This window comes from Bombus bifarius, unplaced genomic scaffold (assembly GCF_011952205.1).
Source record: "Bombus bifarius isolate JDL3187 unplaced genomic scaffold, Bbif_JDL3187 scf7180000008263, whole genome shotgun sequence".
Taxonomy (NCBI): domain Eukaryota; kingdom Metazoa; phylum Arthropoda; class Insecta; order Hymenoptera; family Apidae; genus Bombus; species Bombus bifarius.
In genome coordinates this window covers 368,637-384,999 of record NW_022884549.1, presented here as the reverse complement: position 1 = coordinate 384,999, position 16,363 = coordinate 368,637, and the positions used below count along the sequence as shown (strand labels likewise).

The 16,363-nt window shown below is 41.0% G+C and overlaps 1 protein-coding gene across 2 annotated transcripts in view; it reads right to left on the bottom strand.

Annotated features, from left to right (window-relative positions):
* LOC117211882 (zwei Ig domain protein zig-8-like) overlaps nucleotides 1-16,095 on the bottom strand; it is a 58,268-nt gene extending 42,173 nt beyond the window's left edge. Inside the window, exons 1-2 of one of the 2 annotated variants that reach the window (XM_033456166.1) lie at nucleotides 15,113-16,095; nucleotides 12,988-13,171 (exon numbers count right to left, since the gene is read on the bottom strand). In XM_033456166.1, the coding sequence (XP_033312057.1) occupies nucleotides 12,988-13,117 (130 nt within the window). In that variant the 5' untranslated portion in view covers nucleotides 13,118-13,171; nucleotides 15,113-16,095. The remainder of the gene's footprint in view (nucleotides 1-12,987; nucleotides 13,172-15,112) is intronic. The other variant, XM_033456167.1, reaches the window with a different exon arrangement.
* Nucleotides 16,096-16,363: the final 268 nt, after the last annotated feature.

The window sequence follows — 16,363 nt, the reverse complement described above, 5'->3', positions numbered from 1 at the left end:
CACTATTTGCATTCGCAGCAATTCCTTTTAATTCTAGTTAACTATTTTTGTCCTGTTTACGTTGTACAACAACTGTCTTTACTCGTTTGAAATCTAAGGAAATTCGAGGGTATTTGATATTATGAAAAGATCATCAAAAAATTTGACATATGTATGTTATAACGTGTACGTCCGCGCTAGGTTGGGATGCTGCAAAGAGGATACCTTTCTCCAGAGGCAAAGGTATTTCGACAGAGGAATATTTTCTCGTCAGCGAAGAAGACACGGCATACGATATTAACTCGTAGACATTTCATACAGATTTACATATACGAAGGAGATGTGAAACGTTTGTTCCTTTCGTTACAGAGACATTCCTCCGTAGGAATTTGCATCTATTCTCTCATCTTGATCATGGTTTGTTTTTCTTCTAGGTATTCTTTTTTCCAAGACGTCCATTTGGTCAGAAAGCAACGCGCATTCGAAGAAGAAATTCTCGAAGGACCGTTAGTCCCATCGACTGACGTGTAATCGAACGCGAAAAGGAGATTCTAAGAAAAACAGATGGCGTAAGCGTCTTTTCATCTCGTTTCAACAATCGGAGCTCCGCTTTAATAAGAGACCAGAAATATGAAAAACTTTCTTCGAACTTCGAAGCGAAGAACCGCCAGTGGATTTGCTAGCAAAGCGTGAAACGAAGACGCGAAAGCATTTTCATAGCAACCGGTACTTTAAACTGACTCGTCTGTTATGGCACTGACTTCCCTACGAACTGAACTTTCGTACTCTAGCTGCCGTGCGCAAATATTTGTTTTCCGTTAAGAGTCGCTCGGAAGAAAATTCGTCAGATAGACCTAAAAACGCTCGAAACTTTCGGGTCAGTGTTTCCTTCATCCAGGCTAATACGCTTTTAGCATAATCGATAAATCGTGGCTGTAGAAGTTGTTCGAATGCTCGTTTCCGCCACCGCATCCGATGATGAATTATACGGTTGGAAAGTCGCAAACGATAATAGCGACTCGGTGGAACGAAATACAGGAAAAATTTGTAGCTTTAATTTCGAATCTATGCCGGTTTGCTCGATCCGAAGCCGATTCCTCTCGCTCGTCAAGTTCCGTAACCAAATTGCCCGCAGTGTTTTTAAATCGAAACGCGATCGATGTCGTCTGAAACACTAAACGTCGCGATTCTAAAAATTTGCGTAACAAGCTGGATACTTGGTGATTACGTTGGACGTTGGTTCGAAGAACGATTCGCGAAAGGAAGGAGGAAACCCGCAACTTTCAAGAGCGGATAGGTCTCGCAACGAGCGACGCTGAATAATCGTTCGTTTCGAAACGTCTTGAGAAGGCACGATCGAAACGAAGAAAAACAGCGTCGTCGATGCCTCTGCAACGAGAACGACGCGCTTATTAAAAAAAACGCGCTGCGTTATATAACGAAGCAGCAAATTAGTCGAGATAGAACTGAAAACGCGATGCTTAAGATCCTCAAAGGAACTCCGATTTAATTAGACGAAATAGGGTCAGCGAACGTTTAAGGATATGCTATTCTCGAAACCAACTGGATGGAGTGCTCCTCTGAACCCGTGAAAATGTGTATACCCGTTTCTCTCTCTTTGCCTTCTTACCACGCTAAATTGCTGACTGCGATTTACCTGCGTCCACACTTTCGTCGCATTCATCTACATTTGCGCTTACAACTTCCTAATTGCGTTATCACGAACGCGATAGGAAATGAATTAGAAAATTGGAACGAATAGGAAATGAATAGGAAAGGAATTTTGTGTTTTCCTTGTATCACGTTGATATCGACCTTCGAAAATTGAGAAATTTGCTGCACAGAAGAGAAATTACAAGAAAAGCATCGAGAATGTGAAAAATTTGGAAAGCTCGATTCAAGTTTCAGCGCTATTTTTACTTTGATGAAACACGCCAATTAGTTGGAATAATTACATTTAATTTCTTTTGTCAATCCTTTATTATGCTGCATATTTTACGTAATTGAAATAATGTCGTATTTTCCGTACATTTTTAACGATAATTTTATTTGCGCGATATACTAGATACAACAAAGGAATTACTTTCAACCTCACGACCAGTTACATAAAATGAATGATTTAATAATACGAACATAATGTATCGAGTAATAATGGGAAATAAAGGCGATACGCGGTCCGAAATGCTTTCAATAATTCCATAACGGATCAGCTTTGTGTACGCCGAGTAATTTGGAGAAAGCAAACTGCAAATTCGAACGCAATGCGATTTCTATTCCATTAAACAAACGGTACCCTTTCCGATGCGCGAAGCTTAATAAATTGTTGCGTCCAGTAGACGGCCATCACAGTATTAAAACACGCCTCGTCTGTACATACTCTCTATCGAAAAAAAGCAGTAATTAGCGTTAATTAAGCAACAACTACCGCTTTCTCTTCATCGCGCGACAAAGAATAAGCGGACGTTTTATCATGCTGTAAAAATTCTTGTTCGCAGACTACGATTGCCGGTCGTGAGATTGCCTTCGACGTGCAATTATCTTTCTGAGGAAATCTCGAGCCGATTAGTACCCCTTGGTATACATATTTGCAAAACAAAGGAGAGGTGTGCTTGACAAGGGAAAGTTTCCAGACAACGGTTTTTCGTCATTGTTTCGAAGGACAATAACCAGGCGAATGTTAAATCGTTACCAAAATGACGCGATATTCGGACGCGGAACGACGATGAACGAAGAGTGGAACCTTGATTATTCGGAATAAAAGTTAATTAGTCACGCGGCTAACTTGAACTCTAAAGACCAAAGAACGATGCATCGCCTTTGCTGAATCGAGTCGAGAGAACGTTTCACGGATCCGCGAATTTCGAAAGAAATAGCTTTGTCCGTCGAGCCTTTAACGATTCCATGGCGAGCTCCCTTAATAAAAGTCCGAACGTCTTTTCTCGTGGAACGAATAAATCATCGCTTCGACGACCCATTAAAAAGTCGAAAAAAGGTCTTATTACTCGGGAAGAGAAGGGAAGAGAAGAGAAGAGATGAGAATACCAGCGAGTAAAGAAGAGGCTACCGGAGAAAATTGCTGACAACTGCAGACGTGTCTTAACGATAAGGCTCTGGCAATCTAGGCATATAATCTTCTTAAGAGCTTTGCCGTTTAATTAAGAAAACAGTATTATAAACATATACAGTAACATAGAAAGCTCCTTTTTGTGGTTGCTTTATTACACGAGTATAGACTGATTCTTACTATCAGGTTCACCTACACGTGTATGTTTTCATCGTCGACGATAGAAAAACAAACGAAATACAAAACTACTTACTGCGTTTTGATAGAATTTAACGTTAAGCAACTTTGTTATTTCTTTCATAAATATTATTAATATAAATGACGATAAACGAAAGTGAGTCTCCGTCGACGTACATAAGTGAAAATGCAGAATGTTTTTCATTTCTTTGATTTTAAAGATACGATCTACGATATCGTATAAAATTCAAAAAGTTTCATCTTAAATTATAGACAATTTTGGTTTTCTTTGTCTTTCGCGTTCTTTATCTCGACTGAAAAAGTATTTTAATCTTTAAAAGGTACCGCTTTGTACAGATGGAAAAATGTACAGATGGAAAATGGATCGATCGTCGATCTATAGGCGTTGATAATAGATCAACATCGAAACCAGCAAACTGTAAAGTACGAAAACATCTTTTACAAGGAGTCCTTAAAAAATGACATTTATCCATCAATGTCAGAGGCACAGGACAGGATTATGCAGTTTCAACTGAAATTCCGGAGATTTGTCGTTGAAGGTTCAGGATTGTCGAATCGTTTGTTCGATCGCGATTTTGACACTGACGAATCGGGATGATAGATGTGCCGAGAATTCATTGCGAAATCACGGTAGCCTATCGAAGTCGTCGCGCAGTTTCGACGCAGAGAGGAAGAGCAAAAAAAAAAAGACATCGTGCTTTCAACGAAACACGCTCGATTCGAATGCCTTAAAAATTCCGTCGATTTCGTTCCGATCAAAAATATGTATTAATCGTCGTTCGTGCGACAATGTTCGTTTAAATTTTCATAAGTTGTTCGGAAGCTACGCGACGAATATCGTTGATATCTCGATTTTTCCACACGGATAACGACGAATTTACGACGAGACGAAACAAGAAGGATACACGCACGTATGTGTTATTCTTCCAAAAGTTGTAGCGTTTATTCGTTGAAAAATAATTCTCAGTTCTAACAGGCAAAGTAAGTATCGACGCGCATCGAAAATCACGATATATCAAACGAATACACCGATATTCCCATCGCAATTATCATGTTCGATGAATTGAGCTCACTGTATACTTTTAATCTCGCTATAGATTGTTTATAAACACGTTCGTTTTTACCTGTCCGTTTCCATGCAAATTGAAATTGCATTTTCGCCGATGCACGATCGAATATTATACCGCGAACCAAAACGTTTCTCGTAACGGACATACCTATCTGGCCGTCTATTAGTTATTCGCGAATCATCGAACGGTAAAGTTACAAATGACAAATGATACTAGAAACGAAGATCGAATATACTCCCGCATTCGTCTAATATCCATATGTATGCGCTTACATTATTCCTCGAGTTTGGAAATGTTTTGTCTGTCTAGAATCGCATCAAGCGTCGTTCAGACTTTTGTTCAAGAAAGAAAGGAACGACATCGTTGTCTGCGTCGCGCAAGCTGCACCAGGCTTTCCGTAAACGTCGCATCTCGCATAAATATGGAAATTTTGAAAGTGAGGTTCAGCCATTCGGCTCTCGTCTTTTCACGCAACACCTTCGCGTTCGCGTTTGTATCCGTATCCGCGTTGCGTCTCGTTCGTTCTCTCCGCACGTTTCACCGATATGCAGTGTCAGAAATATCTTGAAAACCTCGGCTGCACGCATCGCGTAAAACGATATGGTTTGAATATTAATGATAGAAACGCTTTTTTATCCGATACAACTTCGAGGACGCAGTGAGGAAATCCTTTCTGCGATTCTATTACGATCGACCGTATAGAAATACATACTTCTTACTCCCATGGTGACTCGTGAGTATCGCGCTACGCAGCTTTCGCGTGGAGAAGATCGATCTACGAAATTGAAAACGGTGGAGCGTGGCGAAAAAGGCCGAAGCGCGACCAACGAGATAGATACATGTATATATCGTACTTTGCTTTGGCAGGGTCCCAAAGGAATCGCCACAGCTTTTCAGATACGAATTTAAACCGGTCCGCATAAAGTTCCGCGGTTCTTTCCGATCGATTGTTTTCTTCTAGAAGGTCAAACTATCTTCGATTTACGCGTTCGCCGGATCCCAGATAAATTCATCGCGCTTTCCGGAAAATCCAATCGATTCTTCCTCGTAACAGATAGCAAGACGAGATTTTCCTTCCCGCTCGTTAGTTCCGAAAAAAGAGCGATTTTTTGTTTTCGCGCAGCAAAAGAAACCCGGTTTACCTCGTCCGACGGACAATACAGTTTATTCGTCGCTCGAGTAACAAACTGCTTCGATAACGCGAATGATCAAATCCGTTCGAGCAAATTACAGCCCGCGAGATTCGACGGAATCGAGACATTTTTGACGGTCGGTAGTTTCGCTTCGTTCGCAACTACGAGTGCATTTCGATTTCGATGCCGTGTCATCGCGATCAAGAATACGGAAACTATACCGCGTAGACTGTAACTAGAACACGAAAGTTACGGAAATTACGAAATAGAACTCTTGCTATCGCTTCCATTCTTTTCCTCGTCGAAGGGAACGGAAGTTTCGCGAATCGTTTGGGAAATAAGTTGGAAGAACGCAGCAACGTTATGCGAGGAAGTTGCCGCTTTTCGATCCGGGAATACTTTTGTAAAATCTTTTCCATACGCCGATGCATAACAGTAGCGATAAAAGGCAGGGACTATCTCCTCTTCGTGGGTTGCGCTCACGATCAGGAGGATTTCGGTCGTTGACCACTATCTTTATTTTATGTTATGGTTATGTTACAATTATTGTTTATCATTTATGCTAATCGGTATTTGTCGTACTTTGCGTTTCTTGTAAAGAATCGGTGCAATTATTTACAGTTGTAAAATGTCGTTCATAGCACGATGATAAGTTTCTTTGATAAATATGTCTCGATGCAGTTGAATATTTCATACGCTTTTTACCCACTGGATCGTCATAGAAATCCTGAATCCTTCGAATATTCCACTAGTTTCATACCGTATCATCTGTCTTCGACATGCAATGAATCAGCGCTAAGTAAAAAGCTCTCGATTCTTTCGTTATTCGATCTCCTAGTTATTTCGAAAGCGCACCGTTTCTCTCACTTACACTCGCTATACAGCGAGAGATTTTCACGATCGATGGGAATAAAAATAAATGGTAAAAATCCATAAATGATTTAGACCAATCTAAAACTGTCATGCACTCGTTGCTCGATATCCTTGAAAGTACAGTAGAAGATATTCGACGAAATTTAACGAAACGATAACGCTCGTAATATCCAGGTAAAACGGCAAAATTGCAAATTGAATTCGTATACAGGGACGAATAAACAACAGAGCAGACGTATGAAAGTACAATGTACCGTGTGCGGATTCTTATCCCAAAAATTTCAATATAGAGGCATAATTTCCCGCGTGGAAATGTCATGTACGCATAGGGGAACGTCATCGTTTAAACGGTTGATCCCGTTATAAATTTCAGATTAGTTACCCGATTGCTCCATATTTTCTCGACAACTAAGCGGGGAGAGAAAGGAGTGTCTCGTATCGGTGACATAACAACATCGTAAATTGCGGATTGATATATCACCTGGTTTGAATATTGCGGTGACTGGCGTTATTTGTCGCCTTGATCTATGAGAATCTTCTGGCGCAGCGGTGAAAAACAACGCGGGCCTGTCCATAGGTTAAATATATTCGCGCCTGCGTGTCTACGATCGCGAATATTCCATCGAATGTACCATCCGATTTGTTGACTTTTATTTATCGATATTAACAGCTACTGATAAATCTCGTTTATAAACTTCCTATTTTATACGAATAACGCACATACACGCGCTTCCATATATCTCTGCTTTAATTCTCCAAGTCAGACTTTTCAACGTCTCGTGCTCGTCTGAATTAGCTCGCAAAGAGCGTCATTGCCGCGCTGCTAATTACGAGCTATTACGACTTTTTAATTAGTCTTTAAAAACTTCTTCATCGAATCGGTTTTTAAGCGTACGTTTCAACAATGGCGCGGCGCGGCGTTGCGGTAGGTCAACCGGAGACCAAAGAGACGCAGGAAAGTATTATCGGATAACTCTAGCCGTAGGCACTCGGTTGGAAATTTATAGATAATCTCGAGTCTTACAATCGAGACAGTGACGTCTTTCTTCTTCAACCGAAACGAATTGTCCGAGCGGAAGAAAATGTAGAAATATCGGCGGACGACTTTCCATTACACCGAGCAAAGCCTCCTATCTCGAGGTCCTTGCTACTGAAATTCACGACCGTGTGTTTTAGCTTGTGAACCATTTTTCAAGTTATTTCTTATTTTTAATGAAAGCGTAGAAGATGGAAACGAAGATAACAGAATTCGCCAATGAAGAAGCGAATAATTCTTTTGAAAAAGGGAAGGCCTAACGTTCCAACGACGAGATAATTTGTCTTCACCGAAACAAAGGTTAATCGGAAACGCTTAGAATTAACCAGTATCGTTGTTCTCTTTCGATCGGGGATTCTAATTATTCTAATTATTCGGAAGAACCTAACACCTGGATTGATCGATCTTATCTCAGCGACACTCCTTTTGTGCCGAATTCCTCTGAGATATGTTCACAGTTGAATCAATTGCGACCTACTGCGTTAAATGAGCTCGGAATTTAATTGCTAGCCGGCATAGAGGATAATCCGTCTTTATACGAATTGCAACAATATCGTTACTGTGTTTAGTTCGAGTCAGGGACCTCTCTCTCAGAAGTCCGGAAATTCTCTCGATAAAGTTGGCTAACCTAGCAAGTCAAATAAAATATAAATATACATGTGTGTTCAGCTGTTTATTATTACCATCTTTTCAATATAAAATCATATTGTAAAAAAATGAAATTTTCAAGCTGCACGCAATACTTTTTCACCTATGTTGCGGTTTATTCGTCCCATTTCAATAAAATTCGATTTTTCCATTTGAAACAAGATTCATAACCAGAATGAAAATAATTCCAAATTATTCTAAAATAATTCCAGGACCTATTATACGTATATCTGCATAGATCCATCTAAACTACGTGATATATGAACATATTGCATGGTACAATCGAATTTGAATATAATTTACTTAGTAAATAGACGAGAATGTTAATCGTACGTGAAATGGAAAAAACGAAACAGATTTAAATAGTTGTTGAACGATAGGTTTATCTCGTGTCCCTTTTGCTCTGATAAAATTAATCGATAGTTTCGATCCTCGAACGAACCCGTGAGAATTTTCGCAGCTGTTTCTTCGGATCGGTCGAGTACGAGTTAACGTTTTCTAGTAATACAGTGCGCGTGAAAGAAAGAAGGCTGGGAAGTTTCGTTCTTTTACTTTTTTGACTTTGTCGTCGCCATACTTCTACCGCAGAGAGCACTTACACTCGTAAACGTCTTAGCAGAGGTGTTATTCCGGAACGAACATTCGTTAAATATCCAACGGAAGAAAGAAAGTCGACGGTCGGCTGTGCCAACCGAACCAGCCACTCCGAGAGAATTTGATCGTTTTATGGGGAAGAAGAACAGCCACCGATAATCCGTTCGAGAAACGATCGTTTTCCCTCTCGCGGTCAAACCACGGATGATGGATCGATTCAAACACGTTGCATCTCGTACCAATGGGACGTTACGCCTCGACTTTCTTCCGTCAGTCAACGATTTCGAGCGGCGATAAACGCAACGTGGAAATTTAGAATATTTTACGGTTGATAAAATTAACTACGTGTAGTCGACGATATTCTCCGCTTTACGAGATCATATCGAACTTTAAGCGTTCGACGATCGACGATACCGCGAGGTATGACGCGCACGACTATCGACATTCTGACTGCTTTTATCGTGGAATCGAACGTGAATCGCGATCGTTTGGCAATCAGATTCTCCGGTATCGCGGCGCCTTTAAATGCGATGTACGTGTACTTTGAAAACGGGTCTATCCAGGTGTTTGTACAGTAAGGTTCGCACGGTATTTGCGGTATTGCAGCGTACGTCAAAGAGAAATTGAAACGCCGAGCGTAAACCACATTAGTCGTGTATGACTCATCAACGTAGCTGTAATACTGCCTTCGCGTTGTTAAATAAACCTAATTCCAGCCATCAAATATTGAAGGCTGCCACGAACTTCTACAATTTGATGCTTGCCTGCTAACGTAACGTAAATTCTTTGAATTATAAATGAGCGTAATACAGAGGGATCTCTCGCTATTGACTTTTCTTCTACGCGTTTTCATTATTCTTGTTACTTCCACGTTTCGTCGCTTATTTTCACCGTCCATTTTATCAGAATCTACGAATATTTACCCAGTTTTTGAATCACAAGAGCTCGCGAGAATTACCTTCAACTTCTTGTCCAAGAGTTTACATTGCGGCTGGTTTCGATCGAGTGTTGTCGAAAACTTCAAAGCAGCTACCGTTATCGGAGAAACGACGTAATTTCATCGGTCCTTCGTTATCTTTTTATTTACTTTCTAATTCGTTGCTTGCTCAGCTTAATTTTCTACCTATAGACCGTGTCAAAATACCATTCCTCGACAAAAGCTTTGAAACACCTTCTATCTTTACAGGACAATAGTTTTCGAAGGAGCAAATTCTACAGTCGACGGACATGTTTTCTTACTTTCCGGCGGATTAAGTCCACTACTGCTGGAAGCGCGCATACACGTTGAGAAGCTCTACAAAAATACAATCGCCTCTTCTTTCTTTACTGGATCACGCTTCTTCGATAAAGAGCAGATCGTTGTATCTCTATAACGAAACGAGCCAGCTGAACTTTATATCTTCGCTTCGATTAAAAACGCTGCAATTCATCGACAATTCATCGATTCAAAGAGCACGTGTTAATATCAGTTGAGAATCGAAAGCAACGCGTTCGTACAAATCGCATTTTAAATACATTGGGTGGAAAAATAAAGAACAAAACATGTATTAGAATATCGTCGATGGAACCTGTATAACAATCGCGTTCAAAGTTTGACGAACGAACCGGTATATTCTCGTATATACGTATACATACACATATACATATACATACGTATGAAATTGAGTCAAATGTATATACGTAATAATAGGCTCGCTTACGTTTGTGGGTATTTAACTGTTAGTCGCTGTGTTCTTGTGTTCCACGCGATGTTTTTTCGGAGGAGCGGAAGAAATGCGGAATACGGCTCGACGGGAAACTTACGTCGGGTAACAAAGCACGAAGAAGTTGTGAAAGCAAAATATGGCAAATTATTAACGGTGGCGGTTGTATAGGGGGAAGTTTCGCGAACGTAAATTCGTCGTTTCCTCGGATTTATAGTCGGAATCCGCGTAAAATGAAATAACCCCCGGTCTGTAAACTATAGTGTTCCATTTGCAGGAAACGCTTCGAAGCTAACATAGTTACGAACGTCGCATCATCGTGTCATTACGTCGTACGTAGTCGGTGAGACAGCAATAGACACTGGCGCGGAAGATAGCGACTGCGATCGCGATACGCGACACCGGCCGATACCGAGGAACACGCATCGAATCTATCCAACTATAACTTTCGGATAAACGTGTTTACCGCCGGCAAATGTCGAGTTTACTTTGCAAACCGAGAACGCGGAATCGCGTTTCCGCCCTTTACGTTCATAAACTTATTTCGCCTATCCGGCGTTTTCTTTCAACTTTTACGTTTCCTCTCCTCCGTGGAATTTCGATATCTGTTTTTCGAAGGTTGCTTACAAAGGAAATCAGCAAACAATGATAATCTAGAGAGACGCCAAACGAAAATGTACAGAGAAGAAAGAAAAACAGTTTGTTCCTATCGAACAGAAGTTCCGTATTTCGATGTTTTATCCTATCGATTCGCGTTTTAACGGACTTTGATATTCAGGCTATCGAGATTTCTAGAATTTATTCGTGTAACACTCGACGGAGGGTCCTCGCGGTTGTCGACGGAAATTGTTTCGAAAAGAGCAAGCGAAACACGTACAATTTGGCAAGCTGCTAGTTTCAATATTTATGAGTTAAGAGTTTATCCTCTTTAGAGAAAGCACCTCTTTGAAAGTTGTAGCAACACTGTGGACGAATGGAAACGAAAGCAAATAGAAAGAAGTTTACCTGCAGCGTTTCTGTTTGTTAACAGTGCATATACACGCGTACGTTTGCGTAAAAAATATTTCTGGCTCACAATTTAACTGGCAACAGGATCAGAAGATTATTATTATTATCACTCGCGTAAAAAGCAAATTACATGTAACTTTACGCACGATATTCTATTAAAATTGTTCATTCCAAGAAACGCAAATTTAATCGTCCGCTAAGCTCGACCGTAGCGTAAAAGTTTTCCAACGATAAAACAACAGGCTGCATTCTCGCGAAAATATTTGCAACGCGATATTTATTAAACGAAGGATAATCGGAAATAATTGATAAAACGGTCGGGAGAGGAACGAGCGCTGAGAGTATTGTAAAAAGTTCGACGAGCGGAATATTTGGTTCAACGAGCTTGTCGCGCGGATAGTACACATGTAGCGATGTAGGTACACAGCTGCTTTTTAAAACGTGCGTGCGTGCAACCGCTCTTTTAGTTGACCGCAACAACATTTGCAAAGTCCCTAGGGATCATTGTTTTCTGCAATGCGTTTTTATCTGTCCACGACGAGCCATGGCGAGCCACGCCCGCACACTAGTTAACGTTAATTTCCACTTCCTGATTCCTCGCCCCTCCGCGCTACCATTTCGCTCGTTGTGCACGTTTTCAACATTTCCACCGTTTCCAGTGTTTTCGACGTTGCCTATCGTACATCCACCAGGTTCGCCAACTTTTACGACAATTCCATGACGCGTCATAGCCACTGGCGTGAAGATAAAACGTTTCGCGCATGGAACCAACTTGGCTGTTTCAAAGAAGAACTGCTTTTGCATTTTTTAATTACGTTTAACACCGATTTCCACGGGAAAACGTGACTCTGCGAATTAGCATGCTCCGATCTCGCGCCGTAATAAAAATGCTGCTGCGGATCGAACAGAAAGGTATGTACGTACATTGTACGTATATACTATACCGCTATTCGTGAATTTTTCCATGCGCGTTAAACGCACGTGGCTCTATCGGTTGATCGTTAGCTATCGCGCAATAGGAATTTTTATCAAGTACGTACGTTATTCGGATTCGGATTAAGCCAAAGAGAAGAAAATTTTGATGCGCGTTTCAATTACTCGATGGGTAACTTTTACGAGAATTAACGAGACTATGAAAGCTTAGCAAAATGAGAGTAGATTGTGAATTGTCGCACTGGCCAGTGCTGTTAACCGGATCAAATAGGAAAATTCTAATCAACGAGAGACGAACGCGAGCATTTTACTCTCGATAAATCGAGATTGCGCGCGCGGACAACCCGAATAAACAGACCTATGTACACACTACGAAAAATTAGTGACAAAAGGTAATTGAACAACCTGTATATACGTGTATATAGCATCGAGCTGTATTACTTTTCGGATTGCACCACGGATTAAATGACACGTTAATTTTCTCTTCCCTCTCCGATTAATCGATTTTTTAACAAGAATTTAACGCGAATCAATTCAATTTCGAGCGAAAGAACTTCCAATGACAAGCACGCTGCCCGAATTTCATAGAACAGCTTAAAATTAGCTTTCAAAGTTACCAGGTCGAGTTAACTTTTTCTACAAGGACAACTTTTGTTCGATTACAAGTTCAATGGACAAGAAGAGAACGTTTTCTTATCGTGACGTGTGTAATCGTGCCAGAGTACGAACAAATTGTGCATCGGCTTACCGTGCAACAGTAGCGAAAAGAAGAAAATGCAGATCATCTTGGCCAGAGCTGGCGCGCACCAACCGCTCCCGTTGACGCTGTACCGTAAATCCATTCGCAGAATCTTCACGGTCCATCGTTTCCGGTACATTTCGCAACACCAGCCTCAAAGTCGTGCCAGCTCAAGTGGAGCGATATATCTTTTCTGCCAACAATAAACAGAAATTCACTTTCCGCTGCGAATTCTCGTCGTCCGCGAATCTCCTCGTTTTCGTTCCGTATCTCACCCATCGATACCATCTCTTCTCGTTTTTCTTCATTAACGAAAATTACTCGCGTCGAAATACATGCGCGTAACACCTGTTTCGCCTTTCCTTTTCTTTCGTTTTCATCAATTTTAATTTATACTTACAACGACAACTTTTTAAACACAAGCAGCCACTTACTTTCAATCAACTACCGATTTATTCGCAAATTCTAAATGACGCTACAAGTATTCGACAGATCGTTAAAGTCTCGCGTTAATCGAAAATAAATACCCTGCGATCGAATGTAATAATGGACATTTGCGTAACGCGAACCGTGTACATTACAGCAATATGTACAATAATAATATTTGTTATACAATTTATAGCCTGACCGGAGGGGTTGCCGATACGAAAGCGACACGACAGCAATTTCACGATGTTTACAATTTCGATTATCTATTCGTGGATTTATTACCGGCCGGTTATTACGCGGCAATAATCAGCCTGTTGTATGAACGAGCCGACAACCGTTGACGCGTCTGCGAGACTGGCTTGTGCGTAAATTGAAATCAATCTCGAATACAACTCTATCGTTGGATAATCGCTTAAAACGGTAGTCGCTTTAAATGCGCGCGAAAACTGTTTAGCTTCGTTTCCGCGTTTTAAAGCGGCACGCGTTTAACCTCCGCTCTCTTTTCACCTATTTTCCATTGGTCATTGAAAATTTATCTCTTCCAGTAGGAAATTCAACAAACGCGTAGCGAGCGAATTTCTGATTCAACGAAGCCTGCTTCTCTTCGACCGATTATTCGATCTCGATCTTGATCTCGATCTCGATCGAGACCGACATACAAATTTTGGATCGTCGCGCTGTAACAGTTGTGACTTGGAGACGTCCGTCAAGATGACCTGATCGTTGCTGCATAATATCGTATAATAATTGGCAAGAGTAATCGCGCGCAGGTGCAATACCGGACTTGACATATTAATTTTGCACGTCTGTCGTCGTACCGTGTAAATTTCGCTTAAACTTCAAGCCGCCCTTCTAATGCCCAGAACTAGAAATCGAATTTGTTCACCAACCTTGAATAAATACTACCGAATAAGCTCCGGATTTATTACGGCCTGTTGATTCGATTCCTCTCGCTACATGAACATCAATAACCGTTATCGTTGCACGCGTCTCCTTTTTACTTTGATCGATGAACGTGCACCGCCTGCTTCGTACTGTTTGACGATCGACGAGTGAACGGTCAAAATGAATTTGCGCAGGAATAAAAATTTGCTTTAAGTATTCGAATCGTGAATTTTAATAACTGATAGTTTTTACGAGATAATAGGCAATGTGTTTTATTTAATATTCGAATCGTATATATCCGTATACATTTCGTTCTTCGTATGCCGCACAGTAAATCAAAGGAGCAAAGTTCGCAAGTCATGATTGTGCAAGAAAATTCTAGGGAATCAGTTTCAGGCAGTGAAACTTTCTATGACGTCTAAAAATAGGAAACACGATTGTTTCTTCTTTTGTAAATCGTTTATCCACGATTGTCCACGAAACAGTTCTCTTATTTCACGAAATATTTTCATAGATTTGAAAATTTAATAACGATTATTAAGCAAGTATTTTTACCGAACTAGATATGTGGCGAAACAAACGAAAGAAAGATCTGTAAAATTTTCCCAATCGATCGGAAGATATTTTCTAATTATCCGGTAAGCGATATTCTAGTAATTTTCGTGGAAAATTTAGTGGATATTATGCAAACGCAAATGTAAATGTAACGCGAACGCGTGTCCGACAGCGTTGTCACGGTCGAGTCAACGAACTATGGTGAAGAGCTGACCAGGCTGCTCTATGTACCGTACTTGATGCATTTTCAACGTGAAAAACGTACCGTGATCGCCGAAGCGACTTGCGTCAGCAGTTGTTGATCCGCAGTTACCGCTAAAACACGTCTATTGCAGTCGTGTCGAGGCCACGGGTACTTTTCTTGTCCGCTGCATTTCTCTTGATTTTTTCCGAAGCGTCCCGTTGAAGCTCAACGTGGAAACATTCATCTTCACACTTCACTAAACATTCATTGTTTCGGTACGATCACGCTTCACTTCGAATTTTCAGTCGATCAATTATCATTGTATATTATGCTTTTTTCTTAACTAGACACTCCACGAACTCACACGACGTTTATCGTTATAACGCGTCCTCGAAAGCCACGCAGTGGAACAGATCGGTTAAAAGGTAGCCGCAAGTAGGAGGATGGATTAAATTTCGAAACCGCCAACGAAATTTTACCGCGACGTAGGTACGATACCCGTCATATATAAATATATATAATAATTTTTAAACCGATCATACAGAAACACCACTTTCAATGGCTAAGAAGTACGTACAACCGAAATTGGATAACGCGTCTACCAATAGGTTATGCATATTTTTACGAGTCTGTTCATTTTTGCAAAAGAATTTTTAACAAATCACGCTGCGTTACAGCCAAATCAAATTACATGCAACACAAAAGGGAAAAGAGTTAGATTAACTTACGGTATCGCATAATACGTAATTACAGTTACAGAGTAATTCTATTTCCACATAACCTAACTTTCACGGTCGGATCTTCTCGAAGATATTTGAAAGAACCTTTTGTCGCAAAACACTTTCTTATCGATTCGTTCGACGATGGATTAGTCGCACAGTTCACAGCGAACAAGATATCCCGAACAAATCAAATTTCCACGTGACAAACGGATGCATCCTGCGCGAAGATGCACTAACGGAACATGGAACTCGCGATGAGTCCGCGCAGTCGACGATCGCCAATCTAGTCGGCGGTTCTTCCGTTTTCCTTAAGTGCCACTCGTTCGTCATTCAGCACGCACACTCCGTAAACACGTTTCGTCGCGTGTGTACAAGCATCGCCGATACCGCGGGCAGCGCCGGTAGACCGACTGAAACGAAATCGCCGCGCCACGCCGGAGCAACAGAGAGAGAGCGAGTGGAGGGGGCGGCATTCACCGTCAGAAGGAAGGATGGAAGGGTGGAAGGAAGAGAGGAAGGAAGAAAGGATTGGGAGTGTGAGGCAGTCGGAGGAAGGAGAAAGGAGCTGGTAAGATGGATAGGCAGATAAGTGGACGATCAAAAGGAGCGA